The sequence below is a fragment of the Corvus hawaiiensis genome, chromosome 3 (assembly GCF_020740725.1).
Source record: "Corvus hawaiiensis isolate bCorHaw1 chromosome 3, bCorHaw1.pri.cur, whole genome shotgun sequence".
Lineage (NCBI taxonomy): Eukaryota > Metazoa > Chordata > Aves > Passeriformes > Corvidae > Corvus > Corvus hawaiiensis.
The window spans coordinates 102,876,010-102,894,946 of record NC_063215.1 but is presented as its reverse complement, the minus strand read 5'-3'; the positions used below and the strand labels follow the sequence as shown (position 1 = coordinate 102,894,946).

Here is an 18,937-nt window from a genome sequence, read left to right as displayed (position 1 = left end):
GTTGTAGACAGCTTTACCAATTGCTTCTAAAATAAAATAATGGAAAGTATTTCACAAAAAAAAAAGAAGACAGAGTACGTGTCATCTCCCAACATGCTGTAATTCCAAGATTGCTGTAAATATACCCTGACTACAATTCTGAATTCTCAAGTGACTTTTAGTATACACTGAATGATATCCCAGTCTCTTTTAAAATGTCTAAATACCATGGGGTAAGAAAACTCAGAGTAAGCTCACTCCAAGCTTCCAAATTTGATTTAAACAGCACAAACCTGCAGCAAATCCATCGAATATTCGGTTTTTCCTTAGCACAGGGTGGCTATTGGTGCTGATAAGAACACCAGCTTGAGCATTCCTGAAGATATCGTTCTCTTCCAGAAGACCTGTGACAGACCAACAAATGTGACATTTGAGCTTGGGAACATTTTCTGACCTGTAACCTTTCTGTGAAATGTTTTCAAAAGATCTTATGTGTCATAATCCTCCTAATAACTCCTTTCATTTGGAGAATATGCACCAACAGCACTGACATCAGTGATACCAGTTTGAAGTAATTCTCAGTGTGTAATTTTGGAAGTGCATTTTTTCAGTACACAGCACGGAATTTGGGATCATAGGCACCACTGCAGAAAACTGTGTCTTTCTGCTTTCCAAATTTTTCTTAAATTTTTATAACACCTCTCTGTTCTTGTCTTCTAAAATGAGCGGATTGCCAAAGCCAAGCTTCACTTGCATTTTATTGTTAAAGCAGGACAGGATTGCTTTAAAACACTGACTTAAAATTAAAGCTCACTTAGAGCAAGTGATTATCTGCAGAATATCAGAAGCTGCTATTAGGACACACAACAGTCAGGGGATTTCAGACAGGGACCACTTCTACATTTACAAGTGAACAACAGATTCCTTAAAGATCTGTGGGTTTTTCCCCCTGAATCTTGGACACTGGCAGAACCTGAACTACTCACGAGCATGATTTTGGCTACATGACTTGAATTCAATACTGTGTTTCAGTCAACTGGCAAAGCTTACAAAAGCAAATGGGATAAAAGGACTGTCCTAAGCAGCAATCTAACAGTTATCTTGGATGAGATTAATTACCTCTCGGCCTCCCACAGATTGCAGTATTACTAATGTAATTAAGGCTAAAAAGCATTAGGGTATGTTCGCTGTAACTATTTTATCACTTCAGAAGACATGAGCTGTGTTTCTAAAGAGCACTTCAAAAAGAACACTGCTTAAACTGAAATTTAACTCTTATCCAGAATATTCAGTGTAAAACAGTAAGGGAAAAAGCTACCTCTTCCCCCATTAAATATACAGATGCCTCCATCTCTTCCATCATGGATTTTATTTCTTCTTAATGTAGGATTACTGTCTGTTTTAATCCATACACCAGCCATGGCATTATCAAAAATTTCATTGTCTTCTATAAATCCAAGCCCTAAAATTGAAGGAAGGGTGGAAAAAAATAAAATCAAGAAGTATAATAAATGAGAAGATAATATAACACCACAGAACACAAACAATTCGGGATAAACATAAAAAACAAACCTACCAGAATTATAGACCAGAATACCACCATTCTGACCACCCCAGATTTTGTTGCGTCTAATTTTGGGGTTGCTTCCAGTTCTAGAGTGAAATGTAGGCAAAGAAGTCATTTTAAAGTCATTAAAAAGAAGTCATTTATAGTCATTTACTACATCCCAAGGCCAAACATCTCAAACACCTCTAAAGAAGTGCCCCACAGATCTCACTGCTTAAAAATCTTAGTAAAATACGGTTCTTTCCAAACATGCAGTATCTTTACAGACTTCAAGAGCCACACATTCCAGTCAATACCCAGGCTGTATTTGTGGTAACTTTCTTGTAGGTTAAAGCAGAGGGTATTCAGACATATTGGATTTCAAAAAAAGTTATTTTTAGAAACAAACTGACAAGAACAGCTAAAAAGACACAATAGAGCACATAACAAGCTACGTCTGTTTTGGCATAAAATCAGAATAAATGTTACCTTATCTGAACCCCTGAGTACATGTGATTATAGATGTCATTGTCTTCTAACACGCCATGTCCATTGTCATAAAAATAAACTCCAACCTAACACATCAAGAATTATATTATTAGTTCCAAAGTAATGAGGCATAAAACCACAAGACTTTCTTTTCTGTGGCCCCCTTGTAACCACAGAGCAAAACTCACTTGTTTCCCACTGTGTATTCTGTTTCTCCTCAAGACTGGAGTGCTCCCTGTTGTCACCCAGACTCCAGCCAATGTATTGCTGTAAACTTCGTTTTCCTCAATCACACCTTGTCCTTTTTCATGCTAAATACAAGACGGTTTAAGAGTTAAGAAAACCTGCTAATCACCAATACTCTTTCTCCTGCTGTACCCATCCCTCCCACCTCTGGCTTCTTTACCATAGCAAAGTAATTACTTTCCATTTTGAGTAAGTTTTTTCACTTTTTTTTTTTAAAATAACAGTGTATCATGATTTTGAATGTTTGCCATGAAACAAAGAACACCCTGCATCTAAATCATTCTGTTTCAAGGCTCTGCAGTGGTATTTGCAAATGTCTGCTGGCTGTTGGTAGGAGAGGTGCCTCCCCAGTGCTGTGCACTCACATGAAAGCCCTGGCTCATGGTTCTTAAACCTACACCCAGCCACGTCCCCCCGCTGGACAAAAAGCTGGCATGGCTCTGAAGGTCACCATCCCTACCACATGTCTGGGCTCAGAGGACAAACAACAGCTTTCTAAGTCAGGGGAAGAAGCTGGTTAAATTTACTCAATGAAGAGATGAAGCTGCACACTTGCAGCATTAGCTGGACCTCAGGTAACCTTTGGCAGAAAGACAGACACATATTTCTCAAAATCTGGTATTGCTTAAGGGAACCTGACATCTCTTTCAGTTCAGTTAGCAGAGCCCTTGCACACGTTGGGAATTGTGCTTTATTCCCCACTTTTTCAATACAACAATTCCAGTTTCTATCATCCTGAAGGCAGTAGGAAAAAAATCTTCTCTGAGGTTAGTGGTAAACACATTACACTCTGAAAGAGCTGAGAAGACTTTTTTTTTTAAAGTGATGACATACTACTATGAAAACTAAGCCTTTTCACAAAGCTTTCAACCAAGCAATGATGAAATTCTGTAATCTATCCCATTTTAAATATTTTACTCTGTAACAGGAATAATTTAGTGGTGTTCATAAAAGCCTTCATCTTTTAAATAGCAGCACCAGCTTCAGTCTCTTACCATGAACATGGTTTATAATTTAAGGAACTCAAGCATTGTAAGGACAAACATTTCACACAGGGTACTTTTTCCCAACATTTCTAAAACAGAACACAAGTTTGTGCCTGTCTGTAGGCTGCACTTACTACATAAATTCCTCCGTGTTGACCATCATGAATCTTGTTGTGTCGAACGATGGGACAGCTGTTTGTTCGAATCTGTATTCCTGCTAATGCATTACCTGTCAACAAAAGTGTTATTTAATACAACTTACACATTCATTTTTCTCAGAAATCAATATGCAGCAAGCAAATCAGCTTACCATAAATGTCATTTCCTTCAATAAGGCCTCTTCCATCACCAAAGATATAAACACCACCTTGATTCCCATTAAAAATTGCATTGCCCCTAAGAAAGAAAAAAATCCACATTGTGAAGTGATTCTAATACACTGTACAACACTATATATGTATGTAGTGGCCAGGACTGTACACCATTCAGATTTAAAATAAAGAACTTATGTTCTGCTGCTTTGAGAAAGACCTACCTCTAAGTGTACACACAAATTAAAAATGCAGTTCAACTGAACACAGACAATTTCATTTCTACATATACAGGAGTATTTACAGCTCCTCACAAATTAAATTAAAGTGCACTTATCCCATCCCCATTAAATCTCTTCTTCCTCTATGCAGTAAAATATCAGTGAGGAAAAGGATACCTTATTGTTGGGTCACTGTTTGAGGTAATCCAAACACCTGCAAAATTGTTTGCATAGATTTTGTTCTCTATGAACTGTCCTCTTCCTTTTTCATGCACATAGATTCCTCCAGTCTGGCCGTGATGGATTTCACAACGCACCACTGTTGGGTTGGCATATGCTTTCACTTCAAAGCCTGCTATCCTGTTTCTATGGATGTTGCAGCTTTCAAAATAACCCTGAAGACATAAAACATGCAGTTTTCTGTAAAAGTCCTTTTTTAAATGACGGTTATTCCCTCCCCTCCCTTCCCTTTAAATACAACCCTCATTTAAAAGGAAACTGTACCAAAATTGACAACATGTAAGTACTTATATAGCTAATTAAAACAACTCCTGACACTATATAATTTCATTTTTCCAAAAATAAAATACTGTTTCAAAGACAACTGTGTTTTCATCGCTATTTATGACTACTCAAGAAATACCATGAAAAATGGCAACTCTAGATATAGCACATTAAATAGGACTCAGTATCAGGTTTCCTCAGCAGCTCCTAAGGATCAGACTCCTTTCTAAGGCCAGAAAGCCCACAGGCCCAACATAGAAAAGACAGTGCTATGGAGAAGACTACCTACTTGTTTTCAGACCAGGAACTATATACATTTGGCAAAAATATCATTTCTTTAGGAAGAAGTGTGCTAAATTTCTTTGAAACAACTGATCGAAATAAATTATATGAATGTGGGAGTTCAGTAATTTTTCCAGGGTTGGATTGGTCTGAGTGGCCAAGTAGTACAATTTTTTCCTTTTTCCCTTTTTTAAAAAGGTGTACACTTAGACACTGTAACAGTAGCAGCAGGCCCACAACACAACTGTATTTAAACAAGAGCATTATGAACAGCATTGCTATGGGCAGGGAAAAAAAAGGCCACTGCACAAAGCCATCCCAAGCACACTCCTTCCACGCCAACCATGAATTGGCCCATCTGAAAATTCACCTGGCAAAATAGTCGTTCCCTGCCCAATGATTTCTCTGATTCTACTTCATTCCAGGGCCTTGCCAATTAATTGTGTCAGCTCTTTCACAGCATTTTCTTGACACAGTCCTTGAAGATTTTAATATTCCAAGTCATCCTATTCTTAAGGTGAACTTTAATGGTATTTCATGCCCATTTTGCCCAACCAGAAGAAAAACTAAATTGAAAGAGAGGAAGCATCTCATCACTTCTGTCTCTCAGCACACTCAAGCTGCCCAACCCTTAAGCTCTGTCCAGCTGTTTGGCAGCTCAAGCCCTGATCTTTTTGGGAGACTTGCCAGGCAGCTATTGAGGCCAAGAAGGTCAATATCCCTCCTCTGCAAAGAGGGACTTCAAGCCTTCCATTGCCTCCACCTTCTTCTAAGAATGGTTTTTAAGTGTGCTGGGTATCTGACTTGGGCTTTGTGGGGGTTTCTGGTTACAGTTCAACAGCTAACAGAAGAAGAACCTGGAAGACACAGCACCTGGCACCAGACAGTGCCAGGATTGCTAAGGGAAAAGAGGCCCCTATGATTAATAAGGAAGAAGGAATAAGGGATGCATGTGGAAAAAGTACTACTATCTTACACAAAAATACCAAGTAGCTTTCTGCTTGAAAATCCTAAATATTAAAAAAGCAGCTCTGTACATCGAATTTATTTACAATTCTAGGCAAAGCATTAGCTGTGGACACAAAATAACAGCTACAGTGACAGTTTGTGCGGGCAAGGACACTGCTACAGGCTGGTAAGATCTGGGCAGGCAAAGGAATAAGAAACAAACACCACAGCAATGATAATGCTGATGTTCCCACCTGGCACACACTGTACGGAAAAAGATGTGATCACGAAGATGGGACCCTGCACAGAGGGAAAAACTCAGAAGACTTTTTACATCAAGACTAACTCAGTAATTAAACTTTTTTTTTTTTTTTTTTCTTTCTGCATGTTGTCTAGTCTAACAAACACTGCTTTGAAATGCTTTAGAGTCAAAACTTTTATCTGATGAAATTTTGGCGCTGCTTTTCGTCTCAGAAGATTTTTCCCCTCTTTATTTCTAAAAGGGCTTTTTTTTCTTTCTCTGTTTTGAAGATCACAACATTACAGAAACACAGAGGCATTTCATGTTACTGTTTGAACAACACATGTATTAAAAAAAAAAAAATATAATTGTGTAAGATTTAACATTTCCTAAATATTTATTGAATCTGGTATCCCCAATAGGGTAGAAGAAAAAACAAAATTAAAAATAAAAAGACAACAGGAGACCAAGAGAGAAAAAAGAGTAACTACTTATGCTTATAAAAATTTGCTTTCCAAACCCTGAAAGGGTCCTTATTTGAGAGTTAGTGCATTTTATGAAAATTCAAATGCAACATATGATGAAAATCACATCCAAGATGCAAAACAAACCCTTTATTTTTATGCACAGCAAAAGGCAAATTGAATTTTAAATGTAGTCTGTATAGAAACTGGCATATGCCTAATTTTCTTTTGGATTTATATACCCATTTCTTTAAAATTATATGATTTGTAGTATCTAGAAGACTGAGCTGTAAACTAGGCATGATCACCCAACTTAGACACACGCTGCTACACTTTTATTTCATCAGAAAGAAACCCCCCAAGCTTCTCATTTGGGAGCAACGAAAATGAAAACAGTTTTGCCAAGAGCTCAGCTTTCAACTGTAAAATTACGCTTATTCTTACATTAAATTGGAACTTCTCTGTTGTTTGCATACAACTAAAAAATACAATTTATGACAGATGCCTGGTAACTCATCTCAGGCACCTGAGAGGTCAGGGTAAGGCACCCAGGGCTGCCAATACCACGCTGCGTTTTTAATGCCAGCTTGTTAAACATTTGTCACAGCACTAAGGCAAATGTCAGGATATTGCCAGTTTAAAAAAAGAGGTTAAGTTTCTACAAGTATCAAAACACAAAGAACAATCTGAGAACATGGAAGTGAAAAACAAAGCACTCTTGAACCTTTTGGAGACAGCATTCCAGCACAGAAGCCCACGGGAAAAGAATGTGTAGGGTAGGAATTCAGCACTGGAATGTACTTATCCCACTTCACAGTCAGAAACAATATAAAAAAAAATTACAGAAAGTAACAGAAAAGAAGTGAGAGAAGCAAACATAGAAAATCCATTAATTTGTTTACATATATAGGATTTGTATCTGAAGGCTACCACGTCACTGTCACTTAACGAGCATATAAACATTGCCAATGATGTCATTTCATTGACTCTATCACTAGACATGATGCAAAGATAGAAGGTGCTGCCAAAGCAGACTTTGAAGACACGGGGGCACTGAATCTTTCAAAGGAGTTTATGAAATACTTCAATAATATTTGCAGCTGAGATAGACGCTATTCACACATTCTCTTTAATGTGCTACTGTTTCCCTTAAACAAAAGAGAAACATTTATTTCTATTCCACTTTGCTTGTGATACCACACTGATCACAGCTCTGAAACAGGCGTTTCAGAAAATAGATCAAATACACTTTTATTTAAAATTAATCAAGTGAATTCAGCCTGACTTTTTAACTTTTTTTAATATTTCAGTGCTCATGTATTTAATATTTATACTTCAGTACTTAAACAAGAAGCAGCTCCTACCCAGACTTTCCAATTAACCCTCAAGCCTACACACAGACACCTCCCCTGCAGGACTTACTGAAGCACTTTCCTTTACCATTTTTTTTAATAGCTGAAATCACTTCATTCCCTGTTTCCAAGTATGTTTAAGTCTTGAAAGGATGTATGGATATATGGACCCAGTGAAGCGGATTAGAAGTATTTGCACAGTATGTTACTACAGCTTAATGCAGTCCAAACAATGAGATAATATAAACCAAAGACATCTGCCACCACTCTTTGCAAACCAGCCAAACAACATCATCTCTAGAGAACAGAAAATGATGTAAAGCCATCCATCAGAAGGCAGCTGCCAGCAAGCCATTCTCAGCTGGTGCAATCTTGCCCAACACAGAACAAATATGGTCTATTAGACTGTATTAGAGTGGAGAAGAGGCACCTACCAGCAGAATCCCACCATATTTCACCTTCCACTCACAAGACTTTATGCCAGCAGCAAAAATGGCAGCACTCTGTGACCTGTTTGCCTTCCACTGAAACCAGAAAACCACAAATCCAACAGCTACCACTAGCACTGCCTTGGTCGTTTATCCCTGCCTCCCCAGCAACCTGGGCAAAAAAGGAGAAAGGCCTCACTAGTTTCTATCCACAGTGGATTTCCTGTTAATGCTATTTCCAGTCTGCCAACTCTCAAAAACCTGAATAGGTCTGGGTTAAAACATGCTGAGAGAGCACTTGATCCCACTGTCTCTATCACTGATGAATGGTACTGGTCCCAGTACAGACCACTGAGGGACATGATTTAGCCACTGGCATCTACCCTCTGGATGGAACTATCCAACCAATTCCTCATCCCTGCATCAAATCCACTTCTCTCCTGTTTAGAGAAAAGGGTGTTGTACAGGAATGTGTCAAGGCCTTACAGGAGTCCACATGAATGACATCCATAGCCCTTCCTTTCTCCACTGCTGCAGTCACTCCATCACAGATGGTCACTGGGTTCGTCAGGCAGGACCTGTCCTTGGTGAAGCTGTGCCATGACCTTTCCAGGCACGGAAGTGAGGCTGACAGGTTGGTACCTGCCAGGGTCCTCCTTTCTACCCTTTATTAAAAATGGGTGCAATGTTTCCCTTTTCCAGTCACCAGAGACTTCACCTGACTGCCATGACTTTCCCAATGTCTTGGAGAGTGGCTTGGCACCTGCATCAGCCAGTTCCCTCAGGACTCTGGGATGCGTCTCACTGGGCCCCATAGACTTATGTGCATTCAGGTTCCTCAGGCAGTCACAAACCTGATCTTCTCTTACAGTGTGAGTGACTTTGCTCCCCCAGTCCCTGCTTTGAGGTCCATGCACTCAAGAGGTGTGGGAAGACTGACCGCCAGTAAAAACTGAGGCAAAATATTGTTGAGTACCTCAGCCTTCTCCTCATCTCTTGGTCGCTGCTGTTGCTCATGGCGGGGCGGGGTGATGTGCTCTTTTTGACATTCCTTTTCTGAAAGACATACCTGTAGAATCCTTCCCTGTCATTCCTTGTGTGCCTTGGCAAGTTCAGCTCCATCCACGCCCTGGCCTTCCTGACCCCATCACTACACAATTGGACGGTGTCTCTGGACTTTTCCCAGGTCACCTGTTCCTGCTTCCTCTGCCTGTGCATTTCCTTCTTGCCCTTTAGTCTCAACCCAGGAGGCCTCTTGCCTTCCCTTTCCTGATTTCTTACATCTGGGGATCAAGAGCTTTCACACCCGATGGAAAGCACTCTTAGAAATCTGCCATTTTAAGAGTGACTAAAAGAAAACTGCTTGTTTTGCCATCTGGGCATGGGGAATTGCAACTTTGTCATTCAAGCAGGAAAAACAATGATCTGGCACTCTTTGGAAGACATGCAGAATATTTTCCTAAAACAAATCAGCAAATTACCTTTTATTTTAGTGACAAAAAACTATTCTGTTTATTTCAAGGGCTATGAATCTCATTGTTCACTACTTTACATGTAATTAGAAGTTATCGCCTTCACCCCACACAAGTAAACATATTTATGAAAGGAGGCCTCAATTCTGATATGAAATTCTGTGTTAAAATTCCACAACTAATTCCCGGCTACAGAAGTCCTCTTCCCAGAGAAGGTGTACATACCCTGTTTCAGAGTTTTAACATTAAAGGAAGGCTAAGTCTCCACAGAACTTTTTTTTTCATTTCTAAATCATCCAGCACCTTATTTTTTGTTCCGTTTCAAAGGGAAAAGAATGAAGCATAAATGTAAGCCTACCATTTACATCCTATTTCAAGAGGTATTTTGTCACTGCAACATAATACAATGTAACAGGATGCCAATCAATTGCAAAAAACTTGCTTAAACCTCTTTCACCTAAATTGTCTTTAAAGTGAAGTCTCCCACCTAAGGGCAAGAGAACAGCAGTAGGCATATTTTAAAGTATCTGTTCATGAGTAAATGCACGCTTTTTAAAAAAAAATATTTCTCCAATCACAGGCAAAAATTGAAGACTTTAGTTCTACAACATCTGTATTTCTTTCTTCAAAAGAAAACATGTGGGTTACCATGCCGTGGTCAAAAGTGAAAACGCCAACGTCACGTCCGTGGTGAATGTGATTCCGTCTGATAATGGGATTTCCATGGTTTTTAACCCAAATCCCTGCTAACGCATTATTGGATATCTCATTGTCCTCATATATTCCCTGGGAAATAAAAACATAAATTAAGACAAGAATCAAGAACAGTAAACAATTTTATCGACGTAAAGAAATTAATATGGAAAATTACCTGTGCATGGTCTGTAATATAAAGTCCAACATTTTCACAGTCGCTGATGTTACAGTGTTTAATAGTAGGACAAGCTCCCTGGCCACTAACACATACTGCAGAGCCAACTGGAAGAAAACAGTACAGTTACCATAGCTCCAAAGCATAGTGTATTTATAAATAGTCTGGCAGTGCTTTCGCAAGAAAACTTAGTGTGAACTGATATTTAAAAAAGATCTGGCATGCACAGAGCCAAAGCATTGCAAGCCACTGGCAGAAAAACATTAAGTCATCATTTTGCAGATGCAAGAACCACTGTAGGAGTCGCTTTAAAATCCCCCTGCCAAGGTTAAACAGCTGCCAGGACAACGGTTTATATAATAATTCATGCTTATGAAAGTTCTCACTCATTTATTTCCCTGCATTAGGCCCACTGTATACTGACTGTTCACAGCAGAGGACAACAGAAATCTAACAAAATTCTCTGCTAATTACTGCCTTGTTTTACTTCCCTTTAAAGTTTCACAACTCAGTACTTCAAAGAGGCCAAACAGTAATTTTGTAGCATACAAAGACACACTGTCTACCCAATGTTGAGCAGGGCACAAATGCACAATCTCAGGTACAGAACTAAACATCAGAAACCAACAGGTCTCTTCCCAGCTGAATTACAAAGCTCCTTGAATGATCAGCTACCATACCATAACCCAGAAAACACATATTTTCCAGGAAACTAGGACTCAAACTGCTCAGGATTTCAGCAGATCAGCTCAATTCCCTGAACTCCAGGAAGTTATGACAACATGAAATTCCACAGCCGCTAAAATCAACAGTGATTTCTGAAAGGTAAGAGCTCGTCTCAGGGAACCTGGCCTACATAACACACATTCCCCACAATTAAACATCACTAAATAAGCAAGCCAGTACCTGCTCTGTTAGTCAGTTTTCATGTATCTTTCTAGCAAAGTTCCACAAAGACTATGCTTAAATAATTCACAGACTCATTTACAGAGAGCTTATTTTTTTTTAATTCCTAAAGAAATTATTTTGATTGTCTAGTCTGGCCTCATGAATAATACAGGCTATACTAATTCCCTGAATTAAGTCCTGCTTCAGTTCTAGTAGCAGGAACTTCAGCACATATCTCATAGAAAGATATTTAAGTTTGATAACTTGATGATTTCCAGCAACTGAGAAACCAGTATAAAGCTTGTTAGCTGGCTAGAGAGCTGCTGCCCTTTTAATTTACACTTTAATTGCTCATCTGAATTTCTCCAGCTTTGGCACCCAGTTACCCGATCTCTTTACACCGGTGTATGCCATACCCAATGCACGCATGTGTTCAGTGCAAGCAATTTGCTCCTTCAGCTTTCTCCCTGATAAAGTAACAAATTGCAGTCACTGTGCTTTTCACTACAACTGAATTTTTCTGCTTTACCTTATATGACTTTTCATTGAACAGTTTCTAAATTTTCCAGCATGTTGCTATGGTCACCAGAAAGGAGCACTTCATTCTGAAGCAGGACTAAGCAGAGGCGTTAACACAGTCTCTCTACTTCTACTCAGTATTCCCACAGATGTAACTAAGGATCACATCAGTTCTTTTGGCCACTCGACTACATGAGGGCTCCTATTTATCAGTTTATCCACGGTGACTCTTCAAGCTTTTCCCAGCTTTCCAGGAGAGAGGTCTATCACTCAGAAGTAGGAACAAAAGCAAGTTGTGTGTATAACTCTGCACTTGGTCAGACTAATGTGAGTGGTGCTTGACAGTCCACCTATCAGGAAGGTCACAGCAACCCATCTCCTGCTTATTTATACAACTGTAGTTATATTACATTCATCTTGTATCTAAAATACTCTATAATAAAGTCCTCATTGTCTACAGGACTCATCAATATGGATCTTTTTTCCTTTCTGCAAGTCAAGAAGTCATCTTTGAAACAGCCACAACAAAAAAAAAAATTCCATTAGTTACCCTGAAAGTTATTTTTCATCTGTATGGTGTGTGCTCTGGTCATTCTGTAGAACTTTAATATTTTAAGGCACTATGTGTTGAAGTCAAACATTTTTCAAGGATCTGTGTAATTATACTGGGACTGCTGCCTTCTTTTAGTCAAAGAAAGTAATCAAAAATGCCAACAGTGTAATGCAACCATTATTAACTTTCTGTAAATACACACTAATTCGATTCATCATAAATTTTAAATTCTTGATGGACCAAACCCCTGCATTTATACCTTATCATTCTACCCAGGATCAATAGGCAGTACTCCTGCCATACTTCATCCTGTGTAGTCTCCTCCCTGCCACCTCCCCCAGGGACAAAGACCATCTCATCGAGGTTTCAAGTTACCATTGATACACAATAAGGAAGCCAGAGAGTTTTTTGGCCAGTTCTTTTTAAACTCCTGCATGATTTTAGAATGTCTATTTTTACAGCTGTTTAACCTCATTCAGAGTTACTGTCAAGAGTGGAACATGTTTCATTACCCCTCTAGGGGATGAGGGCATTTATCATTCCTGCCTATTCTCATTAAATATGGAACAAAAATTACACAACACTTTGCCATTCAATTTTTTCCATTCTATGATGGATCAGCATCACTGCTAAAACTCCCTTTGTTCCCCAAATTAAGACACAAGCACTGTCGCTTCTAGACAGATGTTGCATCTTGTCTTGTTTATCAAGTTCTTTGTGGCAGTAAAGTGGTATTTTGATGGTGTGTTTTTATTTTGGAGGGAGATCCCCAGTTTCCTTCAATTCCTAATTTCCTATTTATATTAACTGTTAACAACATCTTGTTTCTTGTATTTTATAACTGCTTTCACTCCTCTCCTTCTGTCTTCTTTTTGTGAGACTGAGGAGCTATGGATTTTTGGAACCCAGTGTGATGTTCTAAAAGCATACCTCTATCACATTTTGCTAATTTAAATGAAAGCAATCTTTATTGTGACTCACTTCACTGGACTTGAGTATTGATTGTGTGAAATTGGTCCTTTTGGAATACAAACCACATGTTGTATTGGTTTTAAGCTTTGCTTGGTTTACTCAGAATATAATGACTGCACACACTTTAACAATATTAAAATTTAAAAAAAAAGGAACATTGCCATCCACTACTACTTTTATCCATCAAGGTGAGGACCAACACAGATTTCTTCCACAATGGATGCAACAGAACCTCTAGACTCAGGATCTTGCCATTTAAACTTTATTTGAAAATATTTCTAAAGATGCTTTGGACTGGCAGAAGGAACCTCCAACTTTAATTCACTTGCACTTACACAGCTCCCATCTTTACATATGACAAACATTAAGAACTTTACACATGACATAATGTAGAAATATGCTTTAATGCAATTAGGACATCTACAGAAAGGGTATCAAGCATGTGCTAGGAAAGAGGTTTTGAATGCCTATGGATCAATACTTCAGAGACGTCAATTATCTGGAAACAGTAAATGCCTTTTCTGGCAGACTGCCATTCTTTCTCCCTTTTTACACAAACTTAGTACTTCCTGAGTACGCTACAGTACGGCTTGGTAGGATTAAAAAGCCAATAAAACTTAATAATCAGTAAGTGATGATAGTGTAGCCTACACACAGCCTCCAAAATTGACTAGAAATTTTAATTTTGGAGAAGAGAATCAACAATTCAATAGAGTAAACATTCAGAAATCCAGAGTCTTGGAGGGAGTAAAACTTCAAAATTCTCAGAAATGGGAAGTGATCATGAAAAAAATTACTCAAAACTTAATTTTAATAAACAACTTTCACAGAAGGTAGCCTATCTATAAGCATGTTTGAATATGAAGTCATGCAGCTCTTCAAATTACTTTAATAATCTAGCTGAATGTGGTCTTATCTAATTCCTCTCACTGGTTTTCAGGGTCCCCAATATTGTTTCATGGCAAGTTCCAGAACACCTTTTCTTCGTATACTCCAATTTCCCAGTATTAGCATTAACACTGGGATACTGGGACACTGGAAGCAGCTCGCTGTCTTTTGCTCCTCTTTTCTCATTTTAACACTTCCAAGTATTTGGTGATGTGTCTCCAATAAAAGAGATGGTGATGCAAAACACAGAGCTGCAAAGCATAGAACTGCCTTGACCAAGTGCAGTGCTTTATCACCCAAAACCTCCAAGAAAGCGCATCTTCCTCTAGAAGGCACAGACCAGGAATCCATCCACCATGCTCATCATGGTTCCCTGCAGTATTCTTCACAGGCAGTACCAGAAAAGTGTAGTTTTTATATCTAGTTGGAAGAACTCTTTTCTTTTTCCTTGCCTCTGTGTTGAGCTGAGTAATCTCCATGCACAGTCTGCTGCACAGATCCATTCCCTCTCCCTAGCTGACCTGGGCAATGGGAAGTTCATATGGCCATTTCCATGTGAAGACTCACTATCTTAATTCTCCTGAACCTCTTCTTTCTGACACTCCAACTCCACTCCACCTGGCTGTGTTCAAAGATGTTAAACTTGCCATGTCTTGTGTCTAGTGATTGCAAACTGTCATGTCTTCCTGCCAGTGACTTTAACTGCAATCCAGCTCCTCATTTCCAGACTCTGACCCATTCTTTCCTGAGTCTACATTACTGATCTTTCCCAAATCGGGCACTATCAATTCCTCATTGTCTCTGATGGCGAAATGAGTCTTTCAACACTTCTGCCTGTAGAGCTGCTACTCATCCTCTGAGTATGTCAAATCATTCCACTTGGAAGTGAGCCGAGCTTAGCAGTTACATCTCGTGACTGTTTAATGACATTGATCCCAACACTGAATTATCACAGCAAACCTAATGAACAAGTCCCATGTGTAACCTTTTCAAATGCCCCATCCTGCCAGCTACAACTATACACCAAACCCAGGTATGTTTATTGAACTGTCACTTCTCAGTTTCAAACCAACTGGCCAAAGAGTCCAAACAGATTCTAACAGAAGACCAACTACACATTATCACAGAGGTTTTGGACACAAAGAAGTCACTCTAATAGTGATGGTCCAAGGCAATTAAGGCTTGCAGACCTGTATTGAATACCTGCATCAAAAAATAAAAATATGCCAATAGTAATCATACTCAATTTGTTGTGTTCCTTCAAACACTAAAAAGCCCACTAACCTGTACAAGTACTTCGAATAATACAGTGATCTATAATTGGACTGCAGTTCACGGTAATCTCTAAGCAGTGGTGTGCATTGTGGTGCTGAGCAGATTTGTCATCAGGGTTGAACTGAAAAACGAAGGAAACAAAAGTGTTGTATTTAACTGCTCAGGCATTAAAATAAACTTTTTAAAAGATGTGCTTAAGGTTGAGATTCTTACCCTGATTGTCATATATCCAACATAGGCATCTTCAGAACCCTCCATAAAAACGAAGGTGGAATCTCTAGTGTTTTCTATTATAACTTTATCTGCTACTTTTCCAGGTGCTGCAAAGGGAACAATTAGTAAGTCTTAGTTTATGCTGCTGAAAAAAACCAAAAATCCTCAAAATACTTACAGAATTCTGTTCAAAGCAACAAAGGAAAATTAACACTATTATTGGCACATAGTCCTCCTGTCAAAACAATCTTAAAGAAGGAAGTTTCAAAGACAACGAAGAAACTAGTCTTTAACTAAGATAATCTAGCACCAATTTAGTAATATCTAGTACCGTGAGAATAGCCTTCTCTTTTGCAGAGCTAGTTTGGACTACTACTTACAATGAACAGCTTAAACGTGGATACTAGGCTAGAGGCAGTTTAACTCTGTTCCAAGCACAATTTCTTTTGGTATTCTAAACCCTTCTATTAATGCTAAAAACATACATTTCATCACTGAGATGAACCACTATCTGCTAATCTGCCCATGACCTACAAGTGACCTCCCCACACTTCTCAAATGTAGGATTCAGAGTTTTGAACTGATATCCTCATTATTCGTCAGGAAAAAAAGGAATTAGATTGAACTATACCACTGGCTGTATGTACAGAAGATTGTAAAGTGGTTCTCTTGCAAAATGCCATAATGTGCCATTTGATTTCCTGTGCTATCAGCGAGGCTCTGGTCGATTCTTTACCCTTAATCCAAAGGCAGGTGACGTTTACGTTGGGATGGCATGAGCCAGCAGAGGGAGCACGAGTTAACAACAGCCACCCCCTGGAATAAATTCAATGACGCTCATTCACAAGCAGGATCGTTTGTCTGATTCAAACCTGCACATTAAACATGCAAGCCAGAAGCAGCCTTCCCTCAATACACCAAATACAAAGGTGGAAGTTCCATGTACTATAGCAGGTAACTTATCAGATAGCATTTTAAACTGTTTCCAACTCAACACAAACATGAGCAGGCATTTGCCCTAAATTCTGTATTTTAATTGAAAAGCCTACGCACAGGATTCCTCATGGGCAGATCCTTTTCTGTTGTCTGTTGACATTAGTAGAGACAAGTGGTATGTCCTGTTCTTTGTCACTCTGGCAGAAAGATGTCAGTCAGAATGAAGCAACATTTACAGTATTATCCAGCTTGTTCTCACTATCTAAAAGCCCAGTCTCCGCTTTCATTACTGCAGAACTGCAACTATTTTAAGGTATTCTGGCTCTCCTCTACACCACTATTCACTTAATACTAGATAACAACTTGAAGAGGCTTTGATGAGGAGTTGTGTCACCATGCAAAACATATTTCTGTGGTTTGGTAACATTTCTATATATTCACCATGGTGCAAATGCAGCGGCATAAACAAATCCATGTATTTCAGCACATGAAAAGGAACAGCACCACAGTACTGCAGGTGAACCAAACCCAGGAAATAAACAGAGCTCCTAGGAGGATATGAAAGCCATAAATCAGTATCAGAATTGTGTTCCCTCTCAGGGTGCCACAGAAAAATTGCACTTCACACTGGATGCTCTGAAACACTATTAAACAGACATTTGTGGAATTGTTTGCAAAGCACTTTGATCATGTTCTCTACAGACACCTTCCCCTCAGCCCACAGGTTCCTAAACAAGTAGTAACTTCTGAGTTGGCAAGGTCCCAGAATGCCCATCATGGAACATGCCAGTCAGTAAGATCACTGCACTTAGATCTCCCCAGGAAAATACGGAAGACTTCCTTAAACACTAGTTTCATTCTAAATGCACCAAGGAAATTCTCTGCAATGTTCTACTTAGTCTTCGCAAAATCATCCTTCAGAGAAGTATCTCTATTTCAGCTTTTGGCTCAGGCCACTTTAGAAAAAAGAAACCAGTATAAGAATCGGAAATGGAAGAAAAGGGCCACTAATTTTGTAATCAAGCAAAACACAGCTCCCAAGAAGTCAATTTGCTGAAACCTAAGGGAGTCATGTTCCCCAGGATCAGAATTCATGCTCAGCTTAAGGACCATGTATAGACTGTTTAGAAATAATGGAACAGAAAGCCTACAGTAAGGGATTGCCTAAAGAAATATAAATTAACTGGATGTTGCCTCAGAATTATTTAATTCCTCAAAAGGAATAAAACGATTTCACTTTTCACTGCATTAGAAGACAAAAAAATCACTACACATTCTACAGGAGCTGTGACTGTCCAACTGTACCAAGCAAAAACCATATACTCTTTTAGATCTTACAGTCTACAAGACCTACACCACAAATGGCTAAACCATTCCAAAATAAAGCTTTCATTTCAAAGATGCAGAATGGGTATTTGAAGAAGAGCTCAGGCATGTGAAAGTACTCTTGCACTCTAAAGTAAAAAAATAATCCAATTATGATAGTTTCCTTACCATTTCAGATTCTTCCACCCTTACAATAACAAAAATTTTTACTGGTTTTACTAATTTTTTTTCCCTTGACTGAAGAATCTGTTGATAATCCCTTTTCACTTACTTGCACATTATTTAAGTCAAGTGGAAAATAAAGGGAAAAAATGAAAGCTGTAGCTCTGAAAATACACATTCAGTGAAGATTCTCAGATCAGGACACGTCTGTACAACTGCTGAAACTCAGCCAGTTGGGAGATTTTGTGTCTTGAGTGAGATGAGCACTCCATGGAAGGCTCCTATTCCTGCAGCAAACACACCCCCCTTTCCAACCCTGGAAAATCTAATTCTTTTAAGAAATTCAAAGGTATTTCTGTCTGCCGAACCAGATACAACCATTTCCTTACAGAACCTCTCCTCTTGCTTCTTTCTTGTCAATTCAGATATGCCACAAATACTTCCAAAGCCTTCCTTCTGAACCAACTGAACCTTCACACATATTTAAGAGAAGAAATAACCCCAAAATTAAACAGAACAACAAACTCAGAATACCAGGTATTATTCTGTAAGCACATTTTGCTTACGTGAAAGCAGAAGCTTCTTGCAAAGCTCAAGGTATGTTAAGCTGCCTTTCTAATAACGTTGTGCTTCTTCTGAAGCCAGAAGAAGAAACTATTAAAGCAATTTGAGTAGAAATGCAGAGAGATTTGGTGCTGCCTTAATCCTACCATTCTGAAAAGCATGCCAGACTGAGCAGAGAAGAGGTAGTTCTCCAAGGCTTAGCGGTTCACTTTAATTTGTTTTCTTTTCCAGTCAAATGAAAATTGACTCTCTCTACAATGTCACTCACCATTCAGTGGAGAAAGTCTGAGGAAGTGAAATC

At 38.9% G+C, this 18,937-nt stretch overlaps 1 protein-coding gene across 2 annotated transcripts in view; it reads right to left on the bottom strand.

Moving 5' to 3' along the window:
- Nucleotides 1–18,937, bottom strand: part of FBXO11 (F-box protein 11) — a 69,042-nt gene that overhangs the window by 4,320 nt on the left and 45,785 nt on the right. For both annotated transcript variants that reach the window (XM_048296199.1, XM_048296198.1), the window contains exons 8-19: nt 15,649–15,755; nt 15,445–15,556; nt 10,341–10,447; nt 10,118–10,255; nt 3,956–4,173; nt 3,557–3,642; nt 3,381–3,475; nt 2,203–2,325; nt 2,015–2,100; nt 1,556–1,632; nt 1,298–1,441; nt 273–383 (exon numbers count right to left, since the gene is read on the bottom strand). In XM_048296199.1, coding sequence (XP_048152156.1) covers nt 273–383; nt 1,298–1,441; nt 1,556–1,632; nt 2,015–2,100; nt 2,203–2,325; nt 3,381–3,475; nt 3,557–3,642; nt 3,956–4,173; nt 10,118–10,255; nt 10,341–10,447; nt 15,445–15,556; nt 15,649–15,755 — 1,404 coding nt within the window. The remainder of the gene's footprint in view (nt 1–272; nt 384–1,297; nt 1,442–1,555; nt 1,633–2,014; nt 2,101–2,202; nt 2,326–3,380; nt 3,476–3,556; nt 3,643–3,955; nt 4,174–10,117; nt 10,256–10,340; nt 10,448–15,444; nt 15,557–15,648; nt 15,756–18,937) is intronic.